The sequence below is a fragment of the Phascolarctos cinereus genome, unplaced genomic scaffold (assembly GCF_003287225.1).
Source record: "Phascolarctos cinereus isolate Bilbo 61053 unplaced genomic scaffold, phaCin_HiC Scaffold_4;HRSCAF=312, whole genome shotgun sequence".
Lineage (NCBI taxonomy): Eukaryota > Metazoa > Chordata > Mammalia > Diprotodontia > Phascolarctidae > Phascolarctos > Phascolarctos cinereus.
Window position 1 is genome coordinate 122,178,455 of NW_027555847.1, and position 25,945 is coordinate 122,204,399.

Below are 25,945 nucleotides of genomic sequence, written 5' to 3' on the forward strand. Positions count from 1 at the left end.
TTTTGTATTTCCTCGTCTTCACAGGGTGGTTTTCCCTAGTAAATAAATGAGATAAGATCCGTGAGGTATTGGGAATGTTAGGTTCCATTTTTATGTCTATTCTCAAGCACCTGGCATGCAGCAGGTGCTTCATAAATGCTTGTTGAAATGAATTAAATCCAACTGAATTGAATGTGCTTCCAGGGTTCTGTTCCGGGAACTAGTCGGCCCATAAAAGAGCTTTGACCTCCTTAGCTTTCCAAACCCCGCCCAGCTCTGGCCTGAGGGCCTGCCCTAATTACTTTGTCAGTCAGCTAGTGCAGCCCCAACGAACAGCAGGTGTCACCCTTTTGCTTCCAAACCAGAGTTCCCACCAGGTACTTGCCAAGCGCCCCGAGCCGGGCCCGAGGAGCGCTCCCCACCCGTGGCGTAGCGGCGTGCGGCGGGGGCACGTCTAAGTGTCCCTGTCCCCACGCGCGCGGAAGGACATCCACGTGGGCCGCTGTTTTCTTCCCGAAAGGAGGGGCACTAGAGGCCGCCCTGGCCTGGAGATGCCAGAAGGAGCCGGGAGGCGTCCTGGATGCTGAATTGGTTCATCGCCGCCCAGCTCCCGCGGTCTCTCTCCGTCTCCTCGGTCTCCGGCCTTCGGGCCCCCGACCTAGTTTCCCGCAGCAGTGCTCAGGCGGGATCAGCGGCAGTCGCGGCCGCCGGGGCTCAGTGGCAAGCCAGAGCTGAGGCTGCTGCTGCTGCTACTACTGCTACTGCAGCAGCGAGCGCGCCCCGACCATGACTGCGGCAGCGGCCGCGGCTGTGGCGGCCGCTGCCACTGACCCGGACCCGGACCCACAGCCGCTGCGGTACCTCGTACAACTTCACTTCGTAAATGAGGAGCAGCTCCTGGACGGCCTGCAGCCCTTCCGCCGCAACTCGAAACCCCTCCTGCTGGAGGTTCATCTTGGGGAAGAAGACGCTGACTTGACGGTGACCGATGGTGAGTCCTAGGTGCCCTAACCTTTGGCCAGAACTTGGGGGTGCAGGCCAGCGGATTGCATTTGGGAGGGTCAGTGACGCCCCTGGCTTGGGGGGATGGGTAGGACAAGACTAGAAGAAGGAGCAGAGGTGGGCCGAGAAAAGTGTATGAAGTGAGACAGTAATAAGTGGGAGGGTCTGAGTGAGGGGATTCATGATAACTGTATTTGAAGGACTCTCACCTGCAGGAGAGATTAGACTTGTTCTGCTTGGCCCCAGTGGGTAGAAGTAAGAACAATGGATGAAAGATGCAGTCTAACAGATTTAGGATGCAAGGAAAAGCTTCCTGAACAAGTAAGACTGCATTCGGGAGTTAGTGAGCTCTCCATCTCCGAGGTATGGGAGAATAGGAAGTGAAGGAGGGTCTGTAAGCAAGAGTTCGATTATCACCTGTTGGGGATGTTGGAGATGGGATTCCTATCCAGGGACAAGCTGAAGTAGTGGACCTCTCTGAAATCAATTCCAACTCAGTGGATCTTTACTGCAGTCTAACAGAGGATGCCTTGCTCTAATTTCCTAGCACTGGGGAAGAGGATTAATAAAGGAAGGAGGCTTTCTATAGAACTCCAGGAAGAGCTAGAAGTTGGGGACTCACAGTGGAAGTGAATGACTGAGGTCCCTTTGGACTGGTAGTCACAAGTTCTGAAAGAAGCTAGGCTCAGGGAAAGGAGAAGACTAGAGAATTGGAGGGAGGGAGGGGTTCAATCTTTTTAAGTCCTAGGAACGTTTGGGTAGATACCAAACTTAAGGAGCCATTCTACAGCAGAAACCTGGGGTTGAAGGCCTACGAAGTATGAAAATTGATCAGCTGGCATTTGTTAAGTGCATATAACGGTGCCAGGCAGGTAAGTGAGGTTTTGCCCTCTAGAAGACAGAAAAAGCAAACCTCATTTGTAAAGGTCAAAAACCGGTGAGAGGAGGGGATGATAAGAGTTGCTTTTTCCTTACTAAGAGTTTTAACCACTGTCTCTTGAACCTGCCTGGGTTAAGGTGAAATTATTTCAAAACTGGCTAGGAGTAACCAAGAGGTAGAAAAGGACTAGGAAACACAAGGAAAAAAACTGCCCCTGGGCTATTTGGTTGTACTCTACTTTCATTAATTTGGTCAGCATTGAGCACCAAGTGCATGAGGAGTTCTTGTGCTAGTCTGAAAAATCATTTGATGAGGACAGGTGTCTATCCTTTTGCATGCTTGCCCTTTTTTAGGATCACCAGATAATAGATTTAGAGTTGGAAGACACCTGAGGACCATCTAGGCTGTCCCATTCCTCCCCCTTCTTTAAAACAGGTGAAGAAACTAGAGCACAGAGAAGTGAAGTGACTTGCCTTGAAGTCGTACAGGCAGCATTAGCAGAGCCAGGATTCAAACTTAGCTGACTTTCCATCAAGACAATGTCATATCATACTATGCAAACCTAATTTCATTTTTGGAAAATTTTACTAGACTAGTCACTCAGTGTGATGCTATAGATATATTTGCCTAAATTTCAGCAAAGCATTAACAAAGTTGATCATTTCATCCTCACGGACAAGATGGAGAAGTGGAGGATAGGTGATAAACTAATTCACTAATTTACACTAATTCAAAACTGATGAGGGAAGGGCCAACCCCTCCCCAAAAAAGTATTCATTCATGGACTAATGTCATCTTGAAATGAAGGCTCATGTAGTGCTTCAACAATCTGTCCTTGACCTGGACTGTTTAGTGTTTTAGTCAGGGACTTAAATGAAGGCATTGATGTTAGGCAGGCTTATCAAATTTGCAGCTGAGGTGAGGGTGGGAGGGATAGCTAAAATTATGGATGACGGAATCTAAAAAAAACTTGATGGATGAGCCAAATCTATGCCACAGAACTGCAGATCTAGACTCACATGGATTAGGTTTAATCTTGAAGACTTCTTCATAACTCTGAGTCATGATAATACCTAGGGCTTCCCAGAAAACTTTAGAATTTGACTCTAGTCATTCCATAGAGGAACCCTCAGCTCCAGTTAAGCCATCAGACTAACAAATCAAATATGGGAGAATTTTTAGTAAATCTGACAGAAAACCCAAAGAATCTGAACCTGAACTCATAAAGAATCAAAACAAGTCTCTCATGTTGGGAGCCCCCAAACTTGCCACTTGTCCCTGGACAGAAGGTCTAGTCAGCATACTGATGGATGAATACCATCCATAATGATCACTAAGCAGTAAGTTCTACCACCAACCCCTTCTTCTGGGTCCTTGGGAATGATTAAAATAATTCCAGTTAATAAGACTATACACAGATGACCCAGTAAGTGTTTTTTAAAGTGTTCAACAAATGTTTAAGTGCCAACAGTGCCTTGCATATTGTAATTTGTTGGACTTAGAAACATCCACTGACCACAAAGAGCTTACATTCACTAGAACATAGATACACTATGTTCATAATTAAGTAACTACAAAGTTGTTTCAGGGAGGAGAAAGGTGACTGGGGCAAAGGGTGCAGTAGAAAAGGGATCAGGAAAGACCTAGCCTAGGAAGTGTCATTTGAGATGTGCTTTGCAGAAACCAAGGGATGCTACCTAGAGGTAAGAAGGGAGCCCGTATCAAACATGGGGACACCACTTTTGAAAAGGCAGTGAGACATGTATAGGGAACAACTAATAGGTCAACTTGATGGGAAAAGAGAACCTGTGAAAGGGAATAATGTGAAATAAATCCCAGATTATTTGATTTTCTGATCCAGCTAATTGACTCTCTACATACCTGAAAAGCTTGTGTTCTGGCTTTTCTAGATTGAACACTACCCTTATTCCTCTGGATCAAACAGGTATCTCAGATTACTTCCTGCTATCATTGATACTTTAAATTTTTTCTGGGTGGGGTAGAAGGCACAATGTAATGGAAATATGGAGAGATGGAGCTGTGAAATAACTCCTTCATGCCTTCCCTGACACCTGGAAGAAACAAGGCAGGAGGGAGGGTGAGGGGAAAGAGGATAGAGGCACAAGAAAGAGGGAGTAGGAAATCATGTAACAAATCTCTACTATGTTTGTTGGGAAACCTCTTGATGAGGAGAGTAAATTTATAAGGAGTACCTTAAGAAGAAACAGTGCTACAAGGCTAGGAGAACCTAGACTTAATTAGGAGACCTAAATTCCAGTATTGATACAACTTTGGCCAAGTCACTTTAATTCTCTGGACCTCAGTATCCTCACCTGCTAAATGGAAAGATTGGAAGAAACCACAGAGGCATAGATTTAGAGCTTCAAAGAACGTAAAATTCCTTCAAAGGATATAAAAATCCTGTTCCTAAAGTCATTTTTCAAATTAAGAATATATTATCTACATGGGATTCATTGATCTTCTTCATCCTTAGAAAATTAACCTGATAACTTTTCCTAATGTAATCATTAGTTCCAAAAGGCCTTTTCTTTTCTTTTCTTTTCTTTTCTTTTCTTTTCTTTTCTTTTCTTTTCTTTTTTCTTTTCTTTTCTTTTCTCTTCTTTTCTCTTCTTTTCTTTTCTTTTCTTTTCTTTTCTCTTCTTTTCTTTTCAGTGGTGAGACAATCAGGGATAAGTGACTTCAGTCACAAAGATATTAAGTGCCAGGTGTCTTGAGGCCAGATTTGCATTCAGGTCTTCCTGACTCCAGGGCTGATGTTCTGTCTACTGTACCACCTAGTTGCCCCTCCAGAAGGATTTTAACAATAATTTACTCCATCCCCTTCATTTTCCAGATGAAGAAACAGACGTGGAGAAATGCAGTAGGATCATAGATTATGGAATTAAAAGGGTCTCTAGAGAATATCTAGGCAGCAGCAGAGCTTAGAGATGTGAACACAGGTCCACTGGTCTGTGCTCTTAATCATATACTCTTGTTTTTCATGATTTTCTTGCATGACTCTCATTTCTCTTCCCAGTTTTTCCTCTGCTTCTCTTGCTTGCTTTTCAAAATCCTTTTTGAGCTTTTCCATGGCCTGGGACCAAATCATATTTTTTCTTGGAGGCTTTGGATGTAGGAGCTTTGACTTTGTTGTCTTCTTCTGGTTGTATGTTTTGATCTGCTTTGTCACCAAAGAAATATTCTATGGTCTGACTAATGCAGTTTGCTCATGTTTCTAGCCAGTTAATTGAGTTTTAAACTCTTTGTTAAGGTAAGGGTCTGCTTCCAGTGTGGAGAATGTGCTGTCCCAAGCTTCAGCGGTTTTGTGCAGTTGTTTTCAGAGATGCTTCTAGGGACCTGCAAATTTTCTATTTTTCCAAGGTGGTATGATCAAGAGCAAGGTGTTTACTGGCCTATGTTCTGGTCTATGAGTGACCACAAGCACTCTTTTATGCCTTGAAACCATGAGGAGTATTCTGTCTGCACTGCCACTGCCAACTCTACCACGTTCCTCCTTGATCCAGGACTGCCACCTAGAACTGTGACCTAGATCCACGCATGGGCAAATCAAGAGATTCCTGCCTCAGCACCAGCAATGAAATCTATGCAATTCCCCTCTGATCAGCCACTTGATTCCCCCTCAGTCTGTGGGCCGAGAGCTCCAGAAGCATCCACCACCCTGGGGCTGCACCAGGACTGGGGCAGGACTGAGCTCCTCTCTCACCATGGTCTGACAGACATTTCCTACTGACCTTCTAAGTTGTCTTTGGCATTTGTGGATTGAGAAGTCTGGAAGCCACCACAGCTGTCAGTGATTCAGTTTCCTGAGGCCTGCTCCAGGTTCACTGAGGCTGGTCTTTGCCCGTGTGCCCACGCTGAACTGCGCTCCTCTCCCAGCATGGCGCAATAGTAACTTTCCAATCAACTGTCCAGGTTGTCTTGGGCTGGAAATTTGTTTCACTCTGTCTTTTTGTGGGTTCTGCTGCTCTAGAATTTGTTTAGAACCATTTTTTCAGGTATTTGGAGAGGTTTGGGGGAGAGCTCAAGCAAGTCGCTGCTTGTACTCTGCCATCTTGGCTCTGCCCCTTAATCAAGTACTCTCAAGCGAGGTGGGTTTATGTTAAGCTGTATCCCCTTGGTGACTAACAGAATAAGTTTTGAAACAGTTTTTGGCAATGGAACTTGTTGGTATGATTTTTCCTGTAGCTGTGAAAATGAAATTGATTTAGTTCCCAGGCCTTAGCTCTTAAGTGATTTTTCTACATTCTGCCCCCTAGCCCCCCAAAAAAGTTAAGCATAGGTCTCCTGGGAAGGATATTGGCTAATATAGCCCTTGTAAGAGTTCACCTAAAGCCCCGACCAGAGTGGGGGAACCTTCATCCTTCAGGCCACATGTGGCCCTCTAGGTCCTCAAGTGGGGCCCTTTGACTGAATCCACAATTCACAGAACAAATCCCCTTAATAAAAGTCTAGGCCCTAGACTATTGGTATGGATAGTATATTTTTTCCCTTATAAAGTGGCACAGCAGGTCAAGCTCCATTCCAGAGAGATCAAGAAGGGGAGAATGTGGTAAAATAGGATGCCCCTTCATAGAGGAAGGCATGTGCAAGATGAAAGGAATGGGATGAAACTAAGCAAAAATTCTCTGTACATTCACGTTTTTGACCCAGTAACCTCTGAAGCCCATATTCTCCTTCCTGTAATGTATTGTTCATGACAGCTAATCAGTTCTAGGGGCCTACCATTAAAATCCTGTTTTGATGCTTCAGAGCATGAGGGTGACTGGGATCTCAAAAGCAATGCCAGTACAGTGGGAGCTCTTTCAGATCCTATCAAGCAGAAAAAGTTTCAAACAGAGGTCAGTGATAAGGTTCGTTCTCTGTTATTTGAGCACCTATCTGGCTAATTTCAGAGAGGGCTACTTGAGACAAAAGGGGGAGAGTTAGGAATGGCCTGGTCTAAGAGGTAGTACCTGAGTTGTGCTTTGAAGGCAGGTGAGCATTCTACCTGCCTACTTCGCCATCAACTTGACACAATAATCTGGTGGGCTGCACAGGGCTGATATTTTGGGCAGAGTAACTCCTAGAGACCATGCCAATTCAAAAATGAAGAAAGGTAGCAATCTGCATCATTAGATGGAGTACCTGGACTGAGAAAAATCATGGGACATCAATAGAGTGAATTAAAATTTAGTAGCTAAATTTGCCTTACTTTAGAATTGACATCATCAACAAATAGCTGGTATTTATATAGCACTTACTATGTGTCAGGTACTGTGCTAAGCACTTTCACAGATATTATCTCAGCTGATCCTCACAACAGTCCCGGAAGGTAGGTACTATTGTTATCTTTGTTTTATAATTGAGGAAACTGAGGCAGACAAAGGTTAAATAAATTATTTGCCACACAGATAGTAAGTCTCTGAGGCTGGATTTGAACTTGTGTCTTGCTAAGTCCACGCTCAACGTTCAATCCACCACCTAGCTGCCTTCACCTATCTGTGAATAGTTTAGTGTAACAGACCCACTTGGGGAAGGGAGGAACATTTTCAAAACTTTAATTTGAATGAATTAATTGGTGAGTTCTTAATAAAATTTTGACATCCATAAGATGGAGGGGGGAGCAAGGTTATTGGGAACCTAACCATAAGTATTGCTACCAAAAGCTGTACTATTGCATTGAAGGAAATTATAAGCCTCATAATAATGGCACCTTTATCTCTAAAATGTACTGTATTAAGCTGTTATTAAAATTTTGGGATTGATTTATTCTCTTTAGAAAATTTTATCACCAATTTAAAATCCTCTGAAGTTTCCTCTGAGAGTTCCTGACAGGTGAAACTGCTCCCTTTATAACTATATTTTTCTGTCCAGATCAGTGATTTCAGTGATACTGGGAATTCCCAGTGTAGAAGGCCCATCACCAAAAGCATATCAGTAATATCTATAATTCCCAGTTTTCTAGAGTTCCTGGGGGCACTGAAGGGATGGGAGGAGTCCCAATGCTCTTGAGATCATGGAATCACCAGTGTGGATACCTTTCATATTCAAAATACCTATCTTTAAAGTGTTTGAAGGACTGGTAAACTTTAAAAAAAAATAGCTTTACAAGTAAAACTTACAAAAAACTAACTTTTAAAAACCTTTGAAAAATTGACTGGCTTTTAGAAAGTATCCAAATTAATGATACTGATTCCCTTCCTTTTGTGAATCTGAAGATACTAAACACTTTGCAGACACCAACTTTTGTGGAGCGGGAGGAGGAGGCAGCAATAATATTGTAGAGAAAGGGCTGCCTATGGAATCAAGGAAAGAAGGCTCAAATCCTGCTTTCCTCTGTGAGCTTGAGTAAGTCATTAAAACTCACTGGCTCAGTTCCTTATCTATAAAATGAGATTTCCCCAAACTCTGAATCTATGATTTTATGAAATAAGTAGCGTGAATATTATTATGCGCATTTGATATGTCAAATATATGTATAACCTGAGAGGTTACAGGACTTCCCCACAGTCATACAGTTATTAAGTGTATCTGTCAGTCAGCAACCAGGTCTCTTGAGCAGGGGAAGTAGTGTGGTAAGGTGGAAAATTATTAGGGGACATAAGGTCACATCCTATCTCTGTTGCTTACTGCCCATGTGACCTTGGACAAATCACTTAACTTCCCTGAGCCTCATTTTCCTCACCTGTAAAATGAAGGGGTTGGACTAAATGGCATCTGAGGTGCCTTTCAGGACTAGAACTATGATCCTGTAACTCTTCCCATTTGTATTCTCAACTTTGCTACTTTTTCTTGAGGGAACAGAAAGTCTTTTAATTAAATCACAAGAAAATAATGAATAAATGAATCATAGAAAATCAAGTGCATTTATAATGGTCTCAGCTAGTGGATTCCAGGAGATGCCAAGGGCTGTTTTCTCTTAGCTGACAATAGTCATTTAGGTAGGTGTGATGGGAAAACATCTTTCCTTGACGTTAGTGACAGAGAATAAATGTGGTATGGTAGCCCTGAACTTGGGAGTCAAAATTTCTTGCCCTACTCTTTAGTAACTGTGCAACTTGGGCCAATTTGATTGGCATGTCTTTATGCCTTGAGATTTTTTTTATTTGTTTTTGCATGTCTATAAAATGGGGTCAACAATACCTGATTTAACTCATAAGGATGTTGTGCTAATTAGTTCTATGAGAAATAGAGCAGGAAAGTGTTCTGGAAACTGTACAGTGTCATGCAAATGTAGTGAATTAATAGATAGCAAATTTCTGAAGAAGCGTCTTCAGATGTCTCATCAAGGAGTGAAGGTGTCCCTGTGTTCTTGAAGGATGTTCCAACTGAGGGACAGCTCTTCCAATCCTGAAAAATCTTTTGAGTTTAGAGCTTGGCAATGTGTGTTATCTGAAGAGCAGCTAAGCTAAACTGGAGAGGCTGATCACCCAAAGTTGATAAAACATGCAGAATGAAAGTTACTTTTCAGTCATTCTCTTTAGACAAACTTAATTGATTGACTCTTCAGGAGAAGGCAGTATGATACAAGGCAAGGCCCCATAGTTGGGAGGAGTTGGTTTGGAGGGGAGGGGAGATAGACTGAGAGATCCAAAGCCCCCTGCTTTGGAGTTTAGGTGTTCTGGAGGAAGGAAGGAGAGAAAAGACTCTGGAGCTGGGGACCTTGCTTTCCAAGAGTTTGGGGAGAAAAGGTCAAGGCCTGGCCTGGGAAGAGTTCAGGAGGAGCCATAGGGAGGAGGAAGTTTTTTTTTTTTAAACAAATTTTCTTACTAACTAGGTACTGAAGGTCTATTGTTTCTACTGCTTCCACTCTCTAAATTTGAATGTTCTGAGGCCAAGCCTTGGCCCAGTCAGTCAGTAAACATTTATCAAGCGTGTACTGGTGTTTCCGCACTGTGCTAAGTGCTGGGGATACCAAAAGAGGCAAAAGACAAACACTGCCCTCAAGGAGCTTACAATCTAACGGGGGAGACAACATGCAAACTTCTACAAAGCAAGTTATACACAGGATAAATGGGAAATAATTAACAGAGGAAAAAACACTAGAATTAAGAGGATTTAGGGAAGTCTTCCAGTAGAAGATGGAATTTTAGTTGGGTCTTTTGAAGGAAACCATGGTGGTCAGTAGTCAGAGTGGAGGAGGGAGAGTGTTTCAGAAATGGAGAAATGACCTAAGAAAACACCTGGAGCTGAGCAATGAAGTGAGATATTCCTGGAAGAGCCAGGAAGCCAGTGTTACTGGATCAAAGAGTTTATGTCGGAGAATAAGGTATAAAAAGACTGGAAAAGTAGAAGGGGGTTAGGTTATTAAGAGCTTTGAATGCCAAACAACATTTTGTATTTGATCCTGGTGGTGATAGGGAGCCCCTGGAGTTATTGGGTATGTAAGATGACATGGTCAGACCTTTGTTTTAAGAAAATTGCTTTGGTGGCTGAATGGAGGATGAATTGGAATTGGGAGAGACTTGAGGCAAGGGGACCAGTTGGAACGATATTATATTAGGCCAGATCATGATGTGCAAGGGAGGGGTGGGGATCATCTTTATTTTCACTAACTTGTAACTGGAAGTTAGCATTTCTTTTGATTATTCAACAGCATTCTTCTGAGAAGGAGTTCATTGACCTCATCATACTGCCGGAGGCAGGCATGACAAGGTTAAGGACCCTGATCCTAGAACATAGGCTGGTAGCTACCTTAATACTCCAGTGAGAATGGCATTTTCTGCGCCTTCCTTGATATGTTCTGACTGGCCTTTTTCATGGAGTGCTTTATTTTCCCCCTGGGTGCTGAAAATGTTGCATCTGTCTAGAGTTGTAAGATTGAAAATATTGAGTCATACGTGAGGAGGAAGAAGTAAACAGTAAGAGGTTATTTGGTATAAATAAATGCGTTATTTAAATGTAGATTGTAAATTAACTCTGATGCTCCACTTCTTCACTGGGTGTGAGGAGAGAGTGGGGTGTGTGTGTGTGTGTGTGAGAGAGAGAGAGAGAGAGAGAGAGAGAGAGAGAGAGAGAGAGAGAGAGAGAGAGAGAGAGAGAGAGAGAGAGAGGACACATGCCCTGATTGAGGATATTGAGGCCTAAAGGGAAAAAAAAAACAATTGGGGATAACAAAGGGAAAACTGATTAATCAAAAAGACAAGCATGCATAAGTAATCTCACTATAAAGGTTACTTGTCAAGTCAGGCATTGATTTTATGATTAATACATAGCAAGGATGACAGTTTTCTGTCCTGGAAATCACACTTGACAGAGGACAACATAGTGAAGAGTAGTTATGAAGTATATGATCTTCTCCCCAATTTTTCTTGTCTCCAGCCCCTCCTCTTCATACCTGCTAAAAACCTTTCACATATGTGACCATGACACTCTCCATGGTTCCCCATTGTCGTTGTTGTTGAGCCATGTCTTTGTCCATGGGGTTTTCTTGGCAAAGATACTGGAGTGATTTGCCATTTCTTCCTCCAGTGTTTACCTATTTTACAGATGGGGAACTGAGACAGATAGGGGTTAAATGATTTGGCCAGGGTCACACAGCTAGCAAATATCTGAGGGTAGATTTGAACTCACATCTTCCTGACTTCAGGCCCAGTGCTCTATCCACCGCACTATCTAGCTGCCCACTTCTCTATTACCTTTAAGATAAAATGGCAATTTCTCAGATTGGCTGAGAGAAGACTTCGAAAATTTCACTCCAGCATACCTTTTCAGTCTTATTTCCCCATCATTTTCCTTCATATAGTCTTCATTCTAGCCGAACTGCCCTACTGAGGCATTTCACTTGGTGCTTTCATAGAGGTTGTGCTCCATGTCTGGAATACACGCCTTCCTCTCCTGGATCCTCTAGAATGCTTAGGTTCCTTTATAGTTCAGTTCAGGTGCCACTTCTTCATGAAGCATACCTGATCTTAGTTGCTTGCTTCCTTCTCGAATTATTTTATACTTATGTAACAGCCCCTCTGGCTGGATTCACTCCCCAGTAAGCACCAGTACTGGCAGGTTGGGTCTCCAGAGAGGCAGCTGTTACTACTCCCACAATTCTAGATCTAACCTTGTAGTTGGATGGCCTCCTAATCTATAGCTCACTAGCCTATACTGGTATGCTTCCCCTTAATTAACAATAAGCCAGTAGACTTAGTTCTTTAGCAAAGCCATTTACTAAATAGCATAGTAAAAAGTACTTACTTTGGCGGGGGGGGGGGGGGAGCATTTCTCCCTATAAAAAAAAAACCTGGGGCACATTTTTTTCAACAAATATTGCCTTAATAGGGGTGGGGAGATAAAATGTTCATCTTTTTAAATGACAGTACTAGTCAGCCCCATGTGCAGGAAACATATGTAGCCAATGCAACTCATGACTACAAACCAGCATGGCTTCAATGTCCTTTCCTTCTCTGAAGAGTCTCATGAAGTTTGATGTGTGATATGGTGTCAGAGACGGACAAATTTGCAGCTCACCTGATCTAAAGCGACTATGTCTTGGCTGGACAAGTTACTTAGCTATTTGGCCAGGTACATCACTTGGGGCTTACTCTTTGATGGCAACTATAGTCTTTTCTTCATCTTTAGCCACTGGCTTGGCTAGATGGTACTTGGCTCTTTCAGCATGAGTAACAACTCTTGAACTAGGTTTGGCCGAAGCCCCTTAGACTCAGAGCATCAGATCTGAACTTGTAGGGCATAAGACAAGAGAGGGCTGGGCTCCTCTTTGCTCACTCTTCCTAGTTAAGAGCAATTCTTCTTATTAAGGAACTCTACCTTTGTTTATAGTGATCTATCACATGTAGTCAGCTATATCCCAATCTCTGGCTGCGATTTTATGTAGATGAGAGGCTAAGAACAGAGGCAGAAATGTGCTCTAGAAGCAAGTTCAGTGTCTCACCTGCTCTTCTTATGCAGTTAGCCTCAGCACCTTTCTAAGATTTGGAATACTTCTTTTGCATCTGAAGGGCCTTCCCTCTACATTTCTATGTGTGCCTTCATTTTGTCCTTATTATGGGGTCCAAAAGGGATGTTCTCTATAACATGAAAGTAGGGAAAGAAAGCAGAAATTAGAGAGGCCATATGTTCTCCTCTGCCTCCAGCAAGCTTTAAATTTCATAAGCTCTACTTTTTAATAACTTATTGTCCAAAAGTAACTTTTGTAGGAGTGTGATGGGGGAGGGGAAGGACTGAAAAAGAATCTTCTATAGGAAAATGTTGATGTGCTTTCTAGAGTAGGGGTTCTTAACCATGGTCAGTGAACTCAGATGGCAAAAATTTATATCTTTATTTTAGTAAAGTTGATTCCCTTTGTGATTCTAATGTTTTTTATGTATTTAAAGTCATTATTCTGAGAAAAACATTGTTTTGAAGGAAAGATCTTTAATAGGTTTCACCAGATGGCCAGTGGGGTCTGCAATACAAAAATGGTTAAGAACCTCACTTTAAATGTACAGCGGAAGACCATGATAGGACTAAAGAAAAGGCAGATAATGGTATGGAAAGAGCATTTCAACTGTAGTTAGAGGACCTGAATTCTTATTCCAGCTTGGCTATTTACTACATGGGTGCTCTTCAGCAAAGAGTTTCAACATATCTTTAAAATGAAGAGTTTGGGATAGATCAGAGGCATTAAACTCTTAAACTCAGGGACCCACATGGCAGAGTGCACTGGAACCAGATTAAAATAGATTTGAGAAATTTTTAACAAAATAAATAAAAATGCAATTCAACTTAATGTTAACTTGTGGCTTTTTAAGTCATTACGTGGCCAAGGAAACCATTTTTATTTGAGTTTGACACTACTGGACTAGATTATTTCCTTTTTTGCCATGAAAAATATATTTCCATATTAGCCATATCACCAAAAAGCAAGAAAAAAAATAAAGAGAGAAAATTTTACTTAAATTTGCACTCAGTTCATCAGTTTTTTCTCGGGAGGTGGATAGCATTTTTTCATCATGAGTCATCTGGAATTGTCTTTGATCATCGTATTGGTCAGAGTAACCAACTCTTTCAGAGTTGATCATCATTACAACGTTGCTGTTACTGTGCACAGATTCCCAGGTCTTCTTACTTCATTTTGCATCAGTTCATGCAAGTGTTGTCATGTTTGTTTTGTTGGGTGTTTTTTTTTTCTGAAAGTACCCTCCTCATCATTTCTTATAGCACAATAATATTCCATCACAATCATATGCCGCAACCTGTTCAGCCATTCCCCAGTTGATGATGTCCGATTCTTTGGCATCACAAAATGAGCTGATATAAATATTTTTGTACTTTTTCTTTCTCTTGGATCTCTTTGGGGTACAAAGCTTGTGATGGCACTTCTGGGTCAAAGGGTATGCACAGATTTATGGATTGACTGGATTATTTCTAAGCTTTCAGCTAGCTCTTGATAAATTAGGGTGGGATCAAGGGATATGTTTCCCAAATTCAAAATGTGTTGTGAAGACAACATTTTAAACTTCTTGGTTCATTCTGTGTGTGTGTGTGTGTGTGTGTGTGTGTGTGTGTGTGCGCGTGTGTGCATGTACACAGTTTCAGTTATGGCTTTCACAACAGTAATAAATTTGCTAAAAGAACTAAATTAAATTAAAATTAAATTAAAATACCTTACATTTATATTATACTTTACAGTTTCAACATACTTGCTGGGTTTTGTTTTATGAAGTAAGATTAATTTCATAGATCTTTTCTTGAATTGGATTAAACCAATCCAGATTAAAAAAAAGAAAGCATAAAAGTAACCTAAGGACTTAATGTGATTACTTTTCTGTCTCTTCTGGAGATATGCTTTCATCTTGAGAAGGCCACATCCTTTCCCAATGTTAAAAATTTTAAAAAAATCTTTAAAATTAAGAGAAAATGTGAAGACATTTTCCAGTATGACTTACCATGGATTTGGTAACAGGTTCTCTTGAGATTAATAAAATTATCAATAGGAGTATCAATCAGAAAGAAGTGAATTCTAAAATGCTTAGCTTTAAAAGAAACCCACCTCAATTTAAATGTTCCTCTGATCAGTTTTAGATAACTGATAAAGTTCACAAGTCTACTTTGACTAATTAACTACTGGAAAACCACTCAGGTCTGTGGTATTACCTCATCATTTCCATGGTCAAGAAGGAGATGATATGAACTTGTTTAGTGGATAAAGCCCTGGACCTAGAGAGAGCCACCCCTAAGTTACTTGACATTTATTTTCTAATACAGTGTAAGCCCTTTGAAGATAGCAGGGCTGTCTTAATATCCTTAGTGCTGCAATTCAAATCCCGTCCTAGACTCTTACTTGTTGTATGATCCCAAGCAAGACAGTTCAAATCTCCCAATCTCAGGTTTCTCATCTGCAAAATGGGATAAAAATAGCACCTGCCTCCCAGAGTTGCTAGGATAAACAAGATATAGTATTTATAAAAGGATTTGCAAACTTACAGAGCTATTTAAATGATAGGTATTGTTGTTGTTCTTATATAGAATTCCATCTCCTTTCTCCGTGTTGCCCATAATGTACTCCCTTTCTATCCCTAACACTTAGAATCCCTAATTCCTGTCAAAGCTCAGCTCAGGTGCCATCTATTGCCTTTCCTGACTTCTACCTCCCCTCCCCAGCTGCTAGTGCTACCTCCACATCATTTGATATTTATTTTGTATTTACTTATATGTACATCTGTTGTTTCCTAATACAACATAAGCTCTTTGAAGATAGAGCAATTTTCAGTTTTGTCTTTTCAAAACTAGAACCTAACGCATAGAGGGAATAATTAATAATTGTTGATTTATTTTATATTTTTCAGATTATTTTGAACCAAGAATTAAATCACCAAATGATCTGATTGTGTTTTATCATTTTGAGATACATTTCCACATATCTGGATAAGTGATGGATTTGTTCAGCTTTTGTCTGGGTCTTTGGCCTTGTATGAAAGAAATGTTCTCACATACACAAAGTATAATCACTTTCTTAATTGTGACATTAGAAAATTATAGCCCTCTAGGGCTTTATGAATATATACCATATATTCTTCCACTGGAGGAAAAGAGAAAGTTCCCCGGTACCTTGTATGTTTTCGTTATTGTTGAGTCATTTCAGTTGTATCCAACTTTTTGTGACCCCATTTCAGGTTTTCTTGACAAAGATACTGAAGTGGCTTTTCATATCCTTCTCCAGCTTGTTTTATAGATGAGGAACTGAGGCAAACAGGGTTATGTGACTTGACCAGGGTCACATGGCTAGTAAATGTCTGAGGTTGGATTTCAACTCTGGAAGACTCATCTTCCTGACTGTAGGCCTGGCACTCTATCCACCTAATGGTACCTAATGCCCCATACCCTTATTCATACAAGCAATAAATAAGATAAAATTGACGTTCTTACCCTTCTTTTCTGTTTGTGGTGAAACAAATGTTAATATAATGATCCAAAGATGCATAATAAGAACGAAAGGAAAGTAAGAACATAGATAACCAGCCCAGGCTGTTTAGCCATTCCCTGAAAAATTAACCCAGGTAATAATCAAGACTAGATTGCACTATTTTTGAAGTTTTCATTTCTACCCTTTCCCTCTGATTTAGATGAGATATAGTCTTTTGCTTAATGAATAGTTGAATTGGTTGAGACTCTAGAGACCATAGCTGATTGTGCTGGCCACCATCTTTTCCACAGTGTCCCTGGCAGTTGATCATCCAGACTCCACTCAAAGCCCTCGGGAGATAAGGAACTCTCTAATTCCCAGGGGAGTATATTTTGCTTTCATAAGGCTCTCAATATGGTTTTTTTTTCCTCCTTCCTTATGTTGCAGGATGTTGTGAAGTATTATTCTAAATCTAATTTCTCCCTGAGTACTAGCACACTTTCCTAGTAGTTTTTGTCAAACAGTGAATCATTCTCCCAGTATCAAATACTATGTTTTTATGTTTATTTTCATGTTGCATACCTAATCTGTACCATTGATGAATCTCTCTTTTTTAAACCATTAAAAATTTTTTTTAATGAGTATTGCTTTATAGTAGAGTTTGAGCTATGATCTAATAGATCCCCTTTCCTTCCCACTTTTTTTTTCCATTATTACTCTTGAGATGCTTGAACTTTTGTTCCTCTGTCTGAATTTTTTCTAGCTGTATAAAATATTCTTTTGGAAGTTTAATTGGCAGAGCAGTGAAAAAGTAAATTTAGACAGTATTTTCATTTTATTATACTCACTAGATCTACCCATAAGCAATTAGTATTTTTTCCAATTATTTAGGCCCATCTTTCTTTAAAGTATTTTATAATTAAATTCATATAGTTGCTAAATGAATCTTGATCGATATGCTCCCAAGTATTTTATAGCTTCTATAGTTATTCTGAATGAATTTTGCTTTCTAACTCTTCTGTTGGGTTTTATTGATTATGTATAAGAATGCTGATAATTTATGTGAATTTACCTTGTATTCTGGGGCAGCTTGGTGGCACAATGAATAGAGTACAAGGCCTGGAGTCAGAAGACTTGAGTTTAAATCGGGCCTCAGACATTTCCTAGCTATATGACCTACACAAGTCACTTAACCCTCTTTGCTTTAGTTTCCTCATCTGTACGATGAGCTGGAGAAGGACATGGCAAACCTCTCTAGTATCTTTTCCAAGAAAACCCTAAATGAGGTCACAAAGCATTGGGCATGACTGAAAAAACTAAACAACAACAATCGTGTACTCTGCAATTTTTAAGAAAGTTTTTAATTATTTCAGTTAATTTTTAGTTGCCTGTCTATGATTCTGTAACCTCATAACCCTTCAAAACCCACAAGGTTGGAGATGTGAGATTAATCTCCTTCATGAAAGAACAAATGTTGAAGCAAAGGACTAGGGCTTGTTTTCACAAGGTCAGATATTGGCCTCAGAGAGGAGAAGGCCCAAGGCCTCTCCCTTTGAAGCATTGGTCACCATATTGAAGAAGCCAAAACCAAGAGTGGGCAGCCAAAGAGAAAGCCTTGACATTTCTTGTATCTACTCTCTTTCCTCTGCTCATTCCCCGACCACCATACTTGGCTCCTCATTCCCTCTTTTCTCAGTTCTTGCAATAGCCTCCTAATTGGTCTCCCTGTTGCCAGTCTCACCCTTCTCCAGTCCATCCTCCACACAGATGCCAAAATGATACTCCTGAAGCACACATCTGACCACGTCACTCCCTTGCTCATTAAGTTTCAGTGACTATCCGTTGTCTTCAGGGTAAAATCCAACCCACCCCACCCCCAGCATTCAAAGCCCTCCATGATCTATTATTCTAGGCTGTTTGTATATATTTCCCCTTACATACTCTGCACTCTTGCCCTAATGGCCATTGTTATGGTTTCCTGTATAGGATCTTCTATCTCTAGTCTCCATAAGGCCAGGCTATGCTCCATGCCAAGAATACTGTACTTCCCTACCTCAATTCCTTGGAACTCCTAGCTCCCTTCAGAGTTCATTTCAAGTTCTAACTCCTTCAAGAGGCTTTTCTTATGTTCCCAGATGTTAGTGTATCACCCCCAACTGAAATAACTTTTTATCTATTTTGTAGATATTTTGAGTTTACTTGAATTTGGACATTCCCTATCTACTTCTCCACCCCCTTCAAGTAGCGTATGAGGGACTATAGTCACTTGTGAATTTGTATTCACAGTGCTTGGCACATAATAAGCCCTTAGTCAATCACTGTTGAATGAATGGGGCACTGTATAGGAATGTAGTTTAATAAGATAAGATCGCAGTAAATTTTGTTCCTTTGGACATGGGCAATATAAACATATACCACAGACTCTACTGTTGAGGAGCTTAAGATTGGAAGCACTTAAGATACAGAAGCAAAATCACTGGAATTAGAATAAAAGGATATGGATGGGTTCAAATCTCAGTTCTGCTATTTACTTGTAACTGCTTCTCCTCTTCCTCCTCCTGCTGCTGCTACTGCAGGTAAGTGCCACAGTGCAGAGTGGTGGACTTGGTCAAGAAGACCTGGATTTGAACATGTTTCAGATATTTAACTCTTTATAGCTTCAGATTCCTCATGTATAAAACAGGGGTGTGATAATAGCACTTCCCTCTAAGGTTTTTGTGAGGCTAAAATAAGATAATATATGAAATGTTTTGAAAACCTTAAATGTTAGTTATTATAAGTAAAAGAGTACTCAATAGTAAGTTGTCACTTCTGTTGGCTTCCATTTTCTCATCTGTAAAATGAGTATGTTTGACTAGATGTGGTACAATGGAAAGAGGTTTGGATTTGGATTCAGAGGACTTGTGTTCGTATTCTGATTCTGTTACTTCTTGTGTGATACTGGACAAGTCCCTTACTTTCTCTGGATCTCACTTTTCTTTTCTATAAGATGAGGGCATTAGGAGGCATTCTAGTACAGTGTAAAGCATTATATTTGAGGTCAGAAGACCTCAGTCCTAGCGTGTGATACCTCTTGAACTGGGCAAATGACTTCACCTCTCTGGGCCCAAATTTCCATTTCTGTAAAATGAGGAAGATGGAACAATATCAATGGAAATGATAACAACAAAAACCTAAATATTATATGGTCATAATGGCAATAATGACCAAACTTGGTTCTGGAAGTAAAAAAAGAGAAAATACCCCTGTCTCTCTTCTTTATAGAAATGGGGGACTTCGCATACACTATCAAACTCTTTTGATGGGTTAGTTAGTTTCACTAGACTTTTTAGTATGTACAATGGCTTCTTGGTGGAAATTCTGAAATAAAATTGCTGTGAAAACAAAATATAATCAACCTCAACAAAAACAATTAAAGGTTTGGCTTATACTACTTCTAAGATATCTTCCACCATTAAGTCCTTTGATCCTGTAATGGCAGTGAGAAGCCAGAAGGCAGATGAATCTTCCTGGGAAGAATAAGTATTTTATTGAGAAGAGATAAAGTATGGGACAAAAGAATTTTTCCCAACCATGGTCAAGTCAATGTCATAGATAAACAAATCAGAGAGAAATACCTGGCAAACTACAATTTTTCATTCCAAAGACATTATTACAAAGACAGAGCTCCCTTTGGTCTTGTCAACATTCTTCTTTCAGGGATGCTGAATGTTAGGAAACAGGACTGTTGTTATAAAATTAAAATTAGTTTCTTTTACTTAGTGGCAAAAAACTCACTAAAAAATCTTCATGACTACAAATAGATTTCTGGCATTATGTCTCTCCCACAAAGCAAATCTTTTTTAAAAATAATTTTAATTGATACCCTTGCTTTTGCATCACCTGCATTTTCCAATATCACTTCTCTGCCCTGTCCCAGACACCATTCCTTTATAACAAAGAATAAGAGAAGAAAAAACAGTTCAGCAAAACTGGCCAACATATGAACCAAATCTGACATTCTATGTAATGTGTCACTTCCACAATCCCCTACCATGGCAAGGAAGGAAAGGGAAGAAAGGACATTCTTCCATCTTTTTGGGGGGTCAAAGCTTGGTCATTATAATTTCAAATCATTGAACTTTTTTTCTATTCTTTCCAGTTACATTGTTTTAGTAGTGTCATTATGTATGCTGTTTTTCTCATTCTGCATACTTTATTTTGCATGTTTCCATGTTCTAAGCAACATTTTAAGACTATGTAAGTTACAGATGTGGCCTATCTGTATCAGTGGAGGGAGTTGCTGTGTTGGTAATTCATCACATCCAGAGTGTAGTAAAATAAATCAATAAATAAATGTATTTATGTATGTATTTGTGTGTGCATTCTCTCACTTTCCAACATATCTCTCCATTTCCCTACCCTTCCCACTGTTACCCCAAGATCATATGCAACTTTTTCCCACTGTTTATTGCAACTTTGTGATTTTATAAATGTAAAATGTCATATCTCTCTAACTTGGTTCAACAAACCTTCATTAAGCTCCTACTCTTTCCAAGATCCTACATTAGGTACTGGGGATACAAAGATGGAAACAAATAGTCCCTTGCCCTCAAGGAACTTATAAGTTACTACGAAGGATACAGCACGTACACAACTAAGTAACCACAAGCTAATTTACAGAGCCACAGAACGTTAACAACTGTAAGGGCCTGATGTAGGAGGTGGTACCTGAGCCAAGTCTTGAAGGCATTTAGTGATTCTAAGAGGTAGAGGTGAGGAGAGAGTACATTTACAGCTTATGCAAAGGCATCCTTAAATTCCTGTGAGATAACCTCCTCTGGCCGAATAAACTGGAAGATTTCAGTCAGCTTTTCTGTGAGCAGTGGGCCCCTTGCCATGCAAATCTCAATGGGAATAGATTTAGCACCAAGCACTTTGTGATCCAAGAAGAGCCTAATGTCATTCAAAACTTCTTCAGTTGGAAGTTTGTCTGGAAAAGGATTGACTTCTACCTGAGGTATGCAGTGAATGGCTTCAGCATTGGTTGATGGTAGTCTATTGAGAACACTATGGAAGTGGTCAGCTCATTTCTCCAGGATTATGTCCCCATTACTAATCAATGTGGCTCCATCAGCTCTGAATAGTTGAGACGCAGCATAGATCTTTGGCCCATAAATATCCTTCAGGGCATCATGAAACCTCTTTAGATTGTTACTATCAGCATAAAACTGAATTTCATCTGCCTTTTTACTGAGCCAAGAATCCTTCGTCTCTCTAAGCTTTCCTTGCATTTTATTTTTGACGGAGTTAAACTGTAGAGTTCTTGTTTTTTCATTTAGCAGCTTCTGAATTTCCCCATCATTTTTGTCAAACTAATCTTGATTTTTATGAGTGTTCTAGCCCAGATGAGTAAATGCAGTGTTGTACACCAAAGCTGTCCCCTCCTTTTCTGCTCTACTGTTGCCAACCATGTTTTGGCTCGGTTTTCAAATCCCGTTCAGCAACAAACTGTTCATGCATGGAGAGACATTCTAATCTGTTAACATTAAGTCTTCTGGTAGTCATCTTGCCTTGGGACCACTGCTTTTGTTGAATGTAAATGTTTAGCTTGGATAGGCTGTCTAAGACCATTCCAGCACTCTGTGCTGCACGTAGCCTTCATCACTCTCACGTCTTGTCTGTCTCTTCTCCTTACAATGATATAGTCTATTTAAATGTCAGTGTTTAATATGAGGGTGCATCAACAAAGTTTTATTGTGTTTAGCTAAAATGGAAGACAGTGTTGGTGATGAGAAGGTCATGAGACACACAAGGCTTCAGTAGTGAGTGACCATTGCTATTGGTGTTTCTGACTCCATTCCTCTTAACTCCCTGCCATATCTGATCATCTGTGTCTACTCTGGCATTAAAGTCATCCAGAATTACAGGCTTATCTTCTTTCGGCACATTGATGATGAGGGGTCTCCAAGTCTTCATAAAATTTTTCTTTGACCTCATCAGGGTTCATCATAGTGGGAGCATATGCACTGATGATGGTGGGCATGATACTTTCCTAACAAGTGGCAATAGAATTGTCATGAGCTTGTCATTTACTGCTTTTGGTAGGCATACAGGCTTGTTGACTAGATTAGACTTGATCAAGAAGTCTATGCCAGCTTCATGGCACTCCTCATCACAACAATCACTCTAGAAAAACATGTATCCAGCTCTGACTTTGATAAGTTGGCCTTCATTTGCCAGTCTTTTTTTTCACTCAGGGCTCCTACGTGGATGCATACCTTCTGAGTTCTCTTGCACCATCTTTCAGGTCTACTGGATTTCATGTTGTGCACAAGAATGCACACATTCCATGTGCCCATGGTAAGTAGAATCAGCTTTACAAAAGATTTTGTACATTTTTGGTGTTTTGACTGAAGGGTAGGATCCCCTATGCTAGCACGGTAAGCAGACTAGGTTTAGGTTAACTGAAGCAGACAATTTTAAGGACCTTTTCTAGCCCCTTCTTCATACCAGGAAGTGAGCAGTATGGGCCTTTAAAAAGGCTGGTCAGACACCCAAGAAGCTGCAGACGCCCACTGCTGCTTCAGTCCAATGAGAAGATAACCCTGTGCCTCCTATGTGCAGAGTTGTGACTGCAGCTCCCAGTGTATCTGAACCTACTACTTTGTCACTTGCCCACTACAGGACTTTGAGGTAGAAAAATGATAAAAATGGTATGAATGATGTCTTTTGACTTGTGCATAAACAGGATTTAAGTGAGGTGAAATTGTATTTTCTTTTCAAGAGTCATGAGAGTCCAGTGGCAAATGAAAATTTAAGATGACTGCAGTGGATGACCTTGGTGTCTTTGACATCTACCCAAGTTATAAACTCTCCACAGAACCTGCTTCTGCTACTTTCATGGATCATTGGAACAAATTGTTCACATCCAACTGTTCCACTGGGAAAGTCTTCACATGCTTGGGATAGACACCCTCTGACTCACCAGTGGGTTTGAGGCCCCTTAGTTACCTTTAATCTGGTTTAGCCCATTTGCTGAAACAGCTTACCAGTGTTTGGCCACCGCACATGCTACAATTTTGTAGCACCACAGATGAGAGTTGGATGGCATATGGACACCAAAGGTGGATGAGCAGCCCTGAAAAAGAGTTTGGCAGCCTTCACGTCACAGTTACTAGTCTTCCCTGAATACCCATACGTCCCAATTCAACCTCAGACACTTTATAGCTGCGTAATCTCTCTGTATCATTTTCCCCCTCTAAAAAATGGGCATAATATCACCTATCTCCTTGGGTTGTTTTAAGGATAAATGAGATAATTTTTGTAAAGCTCTTTAGTAAACCTTGAAGTGTTATATAAATACTAGCTATTTTTGTAAATACTAGATATTATGAAAATAGATAATGGAACCATAGATTTAGATCTAGAAAGGTACCTTAGAGATAATATTGTCCAACTCTCTTATTTTTATGAGTCAACTGGGGGACAGAGAAAAGAAATTATTTACCCACAATCACAGAGATAGGAGCAAAGATAACATTTCAACTCAAGTCCTCTGGTTCCAAGCCCATTGCCTTCAAGAATTGTTTGCCTCTATTTAGCACATGACCTCAGAAGTCATTGAGGGAGGGGAACTGTCTTTTCTGAAGAGCAGACAGGATGACAGAAGGGGAGCAGGAGAAGAGAACCTGCAGGAAATTAGCCTACTGTGGGGTGGACCTGAATCAACTGTTATAGTAATTTCTTATGAAGAGTTAATGGATCTGGAAATTGCCTGCTGGTGGTGGCCTCTCAGCTAGGTACAGTAGTACAGACAGCATTCAGTGCTGATGAGTCTGAGAAGCCAAGACCTTTGGAGAAGACTGAAATGGTGAAGACCTACCTCCAGAACATGATCATCTTGTTAGTGATGTCAGAGTAAAGTATATGCTAGGTATATACAGTGGCCAAGATTTCATGTAGAAATCAAGCCAGATATGAGAGGATCCCACCTAGGCAAATTCTCCATGAAAAACTACTGGCCACGTATCAGAGCCACCCTATCCCCTAGTTTCAACCCCCTCAAATGACCGAGATCTCAACCAGAAAAGCAGGAATTTTCTTTTTTTTTTAAATCTGAGTGAAAACTTGACCTTAAAAAAAGAAAGTCAATTCATATCTGTTACAGAAGGTCCATTTTAATAGCATAATCTAATTGCTTCTTTCTTGATTTCTTTCATCAAAAAGGTTATACCAGTTTGTGCTTTTAAAAAGTTTGCTGCATGTATTAAGTAAAGTGTCATTTAGCAAAGGTAAATTGTTGATTACCTCCCCTGTGATAGTCACAGCATGACATTTAATCTGGCTGAGGCCCACAGACCTTAATTTGAACCATCAGAATAGTTTTCTATAATTGCAATGCATCATATCATTAACCATGACAGCCTTTCCTCCCACCACTTCTTTTCCATTGCCAGTTAGTACTCGATTGGCTTGTGATGGCCAGATTTCCCTGCAGTCAAGTGAATTTCATAGTCATCTGGCAGGATAGAAAGACCTCCTTCTATGTTGGAAAAACACTGAGTTCCTAAGGGGAGGAGCCAGCAGAGGTCATTCCAGTTTTAAGAGATGTAAGACTGTAATGAATGTATGGTAATGGGAGGCCATCTGACAGGGTAACTGTGAAGGGAAAACCTGTTGTAAGACTGTTTAATTTTCTAGCAGGCAAACAGATGGAAATCAAGATGTGAGACATACTTACATTGTTATATTTTGGTCATTTTACATAAAATACACCTGCTACTTTCTCAAGGCATCTAGTGATGAAAAATAAGAAAAGATAGAATGTTCTTAAAACATGTTCCCTCCTACCTCCTCACCTTTGCCCTTGATGCTCCCTACTGCTGAAACATGCCTCTGTGTCTTTCAGCTTCTCATTCCTACCCATCCTTTAAAGCCAATGTACTCTATAAAACTGTTCTTGACCATATCTGATTAGTCTTCATGTAACACTTGGGTTTTTACTAAGTTTTACTTGGGTTTTAAAAAGAGAATTCCTTCCATGCTTTACAACTAATAGGTCTAGTTTGTGGAATCTTAGAGTTGAAAAGGACCTATAAGGAAACTGAACCCAAAATAGGTTAAAGAATTATTCTTTTGAATAGGTGCAACTGTCAGGTCAGAGGTGGGATTGGAACCTATGTCTTCAACACTAAATTTGGTGCCCCTTGCACTATACTAAACTGCTTCCCAACCATGTCTACACTAATAACTCTTTAATCTTCGGCCTGAACTAAACTCTCTTATTGTTCATCTTTAGCTAGAGTACTGTTAATACTTGCTGATTACATCAGACTCCTTCACCCAGTGGAAGGAAGAAACACAGATTTGACTGAGGTCTGGAATCCTCGTGGAGTCAGGCAAACTCTGAGATTAGCTTTGTTTTCGTGGCCTAAAATAATGCATTTATAAAAGACTCATCTCCCTTTGTCCATATCAGTACAAAATCCACCATCTATCTAAGATCTGTGTGTTGTCCAAAAGTAATCATTTGCCTAGGGCAAGGTGGTTTCTTGATATTCTACTTTCTCTGCCTTTGATAAGACCCTCTTGCACCTGGCCAAAGAAGAAACCCCAGAGTTACAATGAGGTACAGAGTGTGCATGCTTTGAACCATTTTTCGCATGAGTAGGCATGATCACTAAATGAGTTTGCAATTGCCAATAAACCCCACAGGTAAATCAATTTAGTGTAAGTCTTCTATGTTCCTTGAAATTCTTCTTTCC

General features: G+C 40.4%; 1 protein-coding gene across 1 annotated transcript in view; it reads left to right on the forward strand.

Moving 5' to 3' along the window:
* Positions 1-294: 294 nt before the first annotated feature.
* Positions 295-25,945, forward strand: part of LOC110221664 (histone-arginine methyltransferase CARM1-like) — a 252,429-nt gene continuing 226,778 nt past the window's right edge. Inside the window, exon 1 of the mRNA XM_021006365.2 lies at positions 295-970. Within this exon, the coding sequence (XP_020862024.1) occupies positions 766-970 (205 nt within the window). The 5' untranslated portion in view covers positions 295-765. The remainder of the gene's footprint in view (positions 971-25,945) is intronic.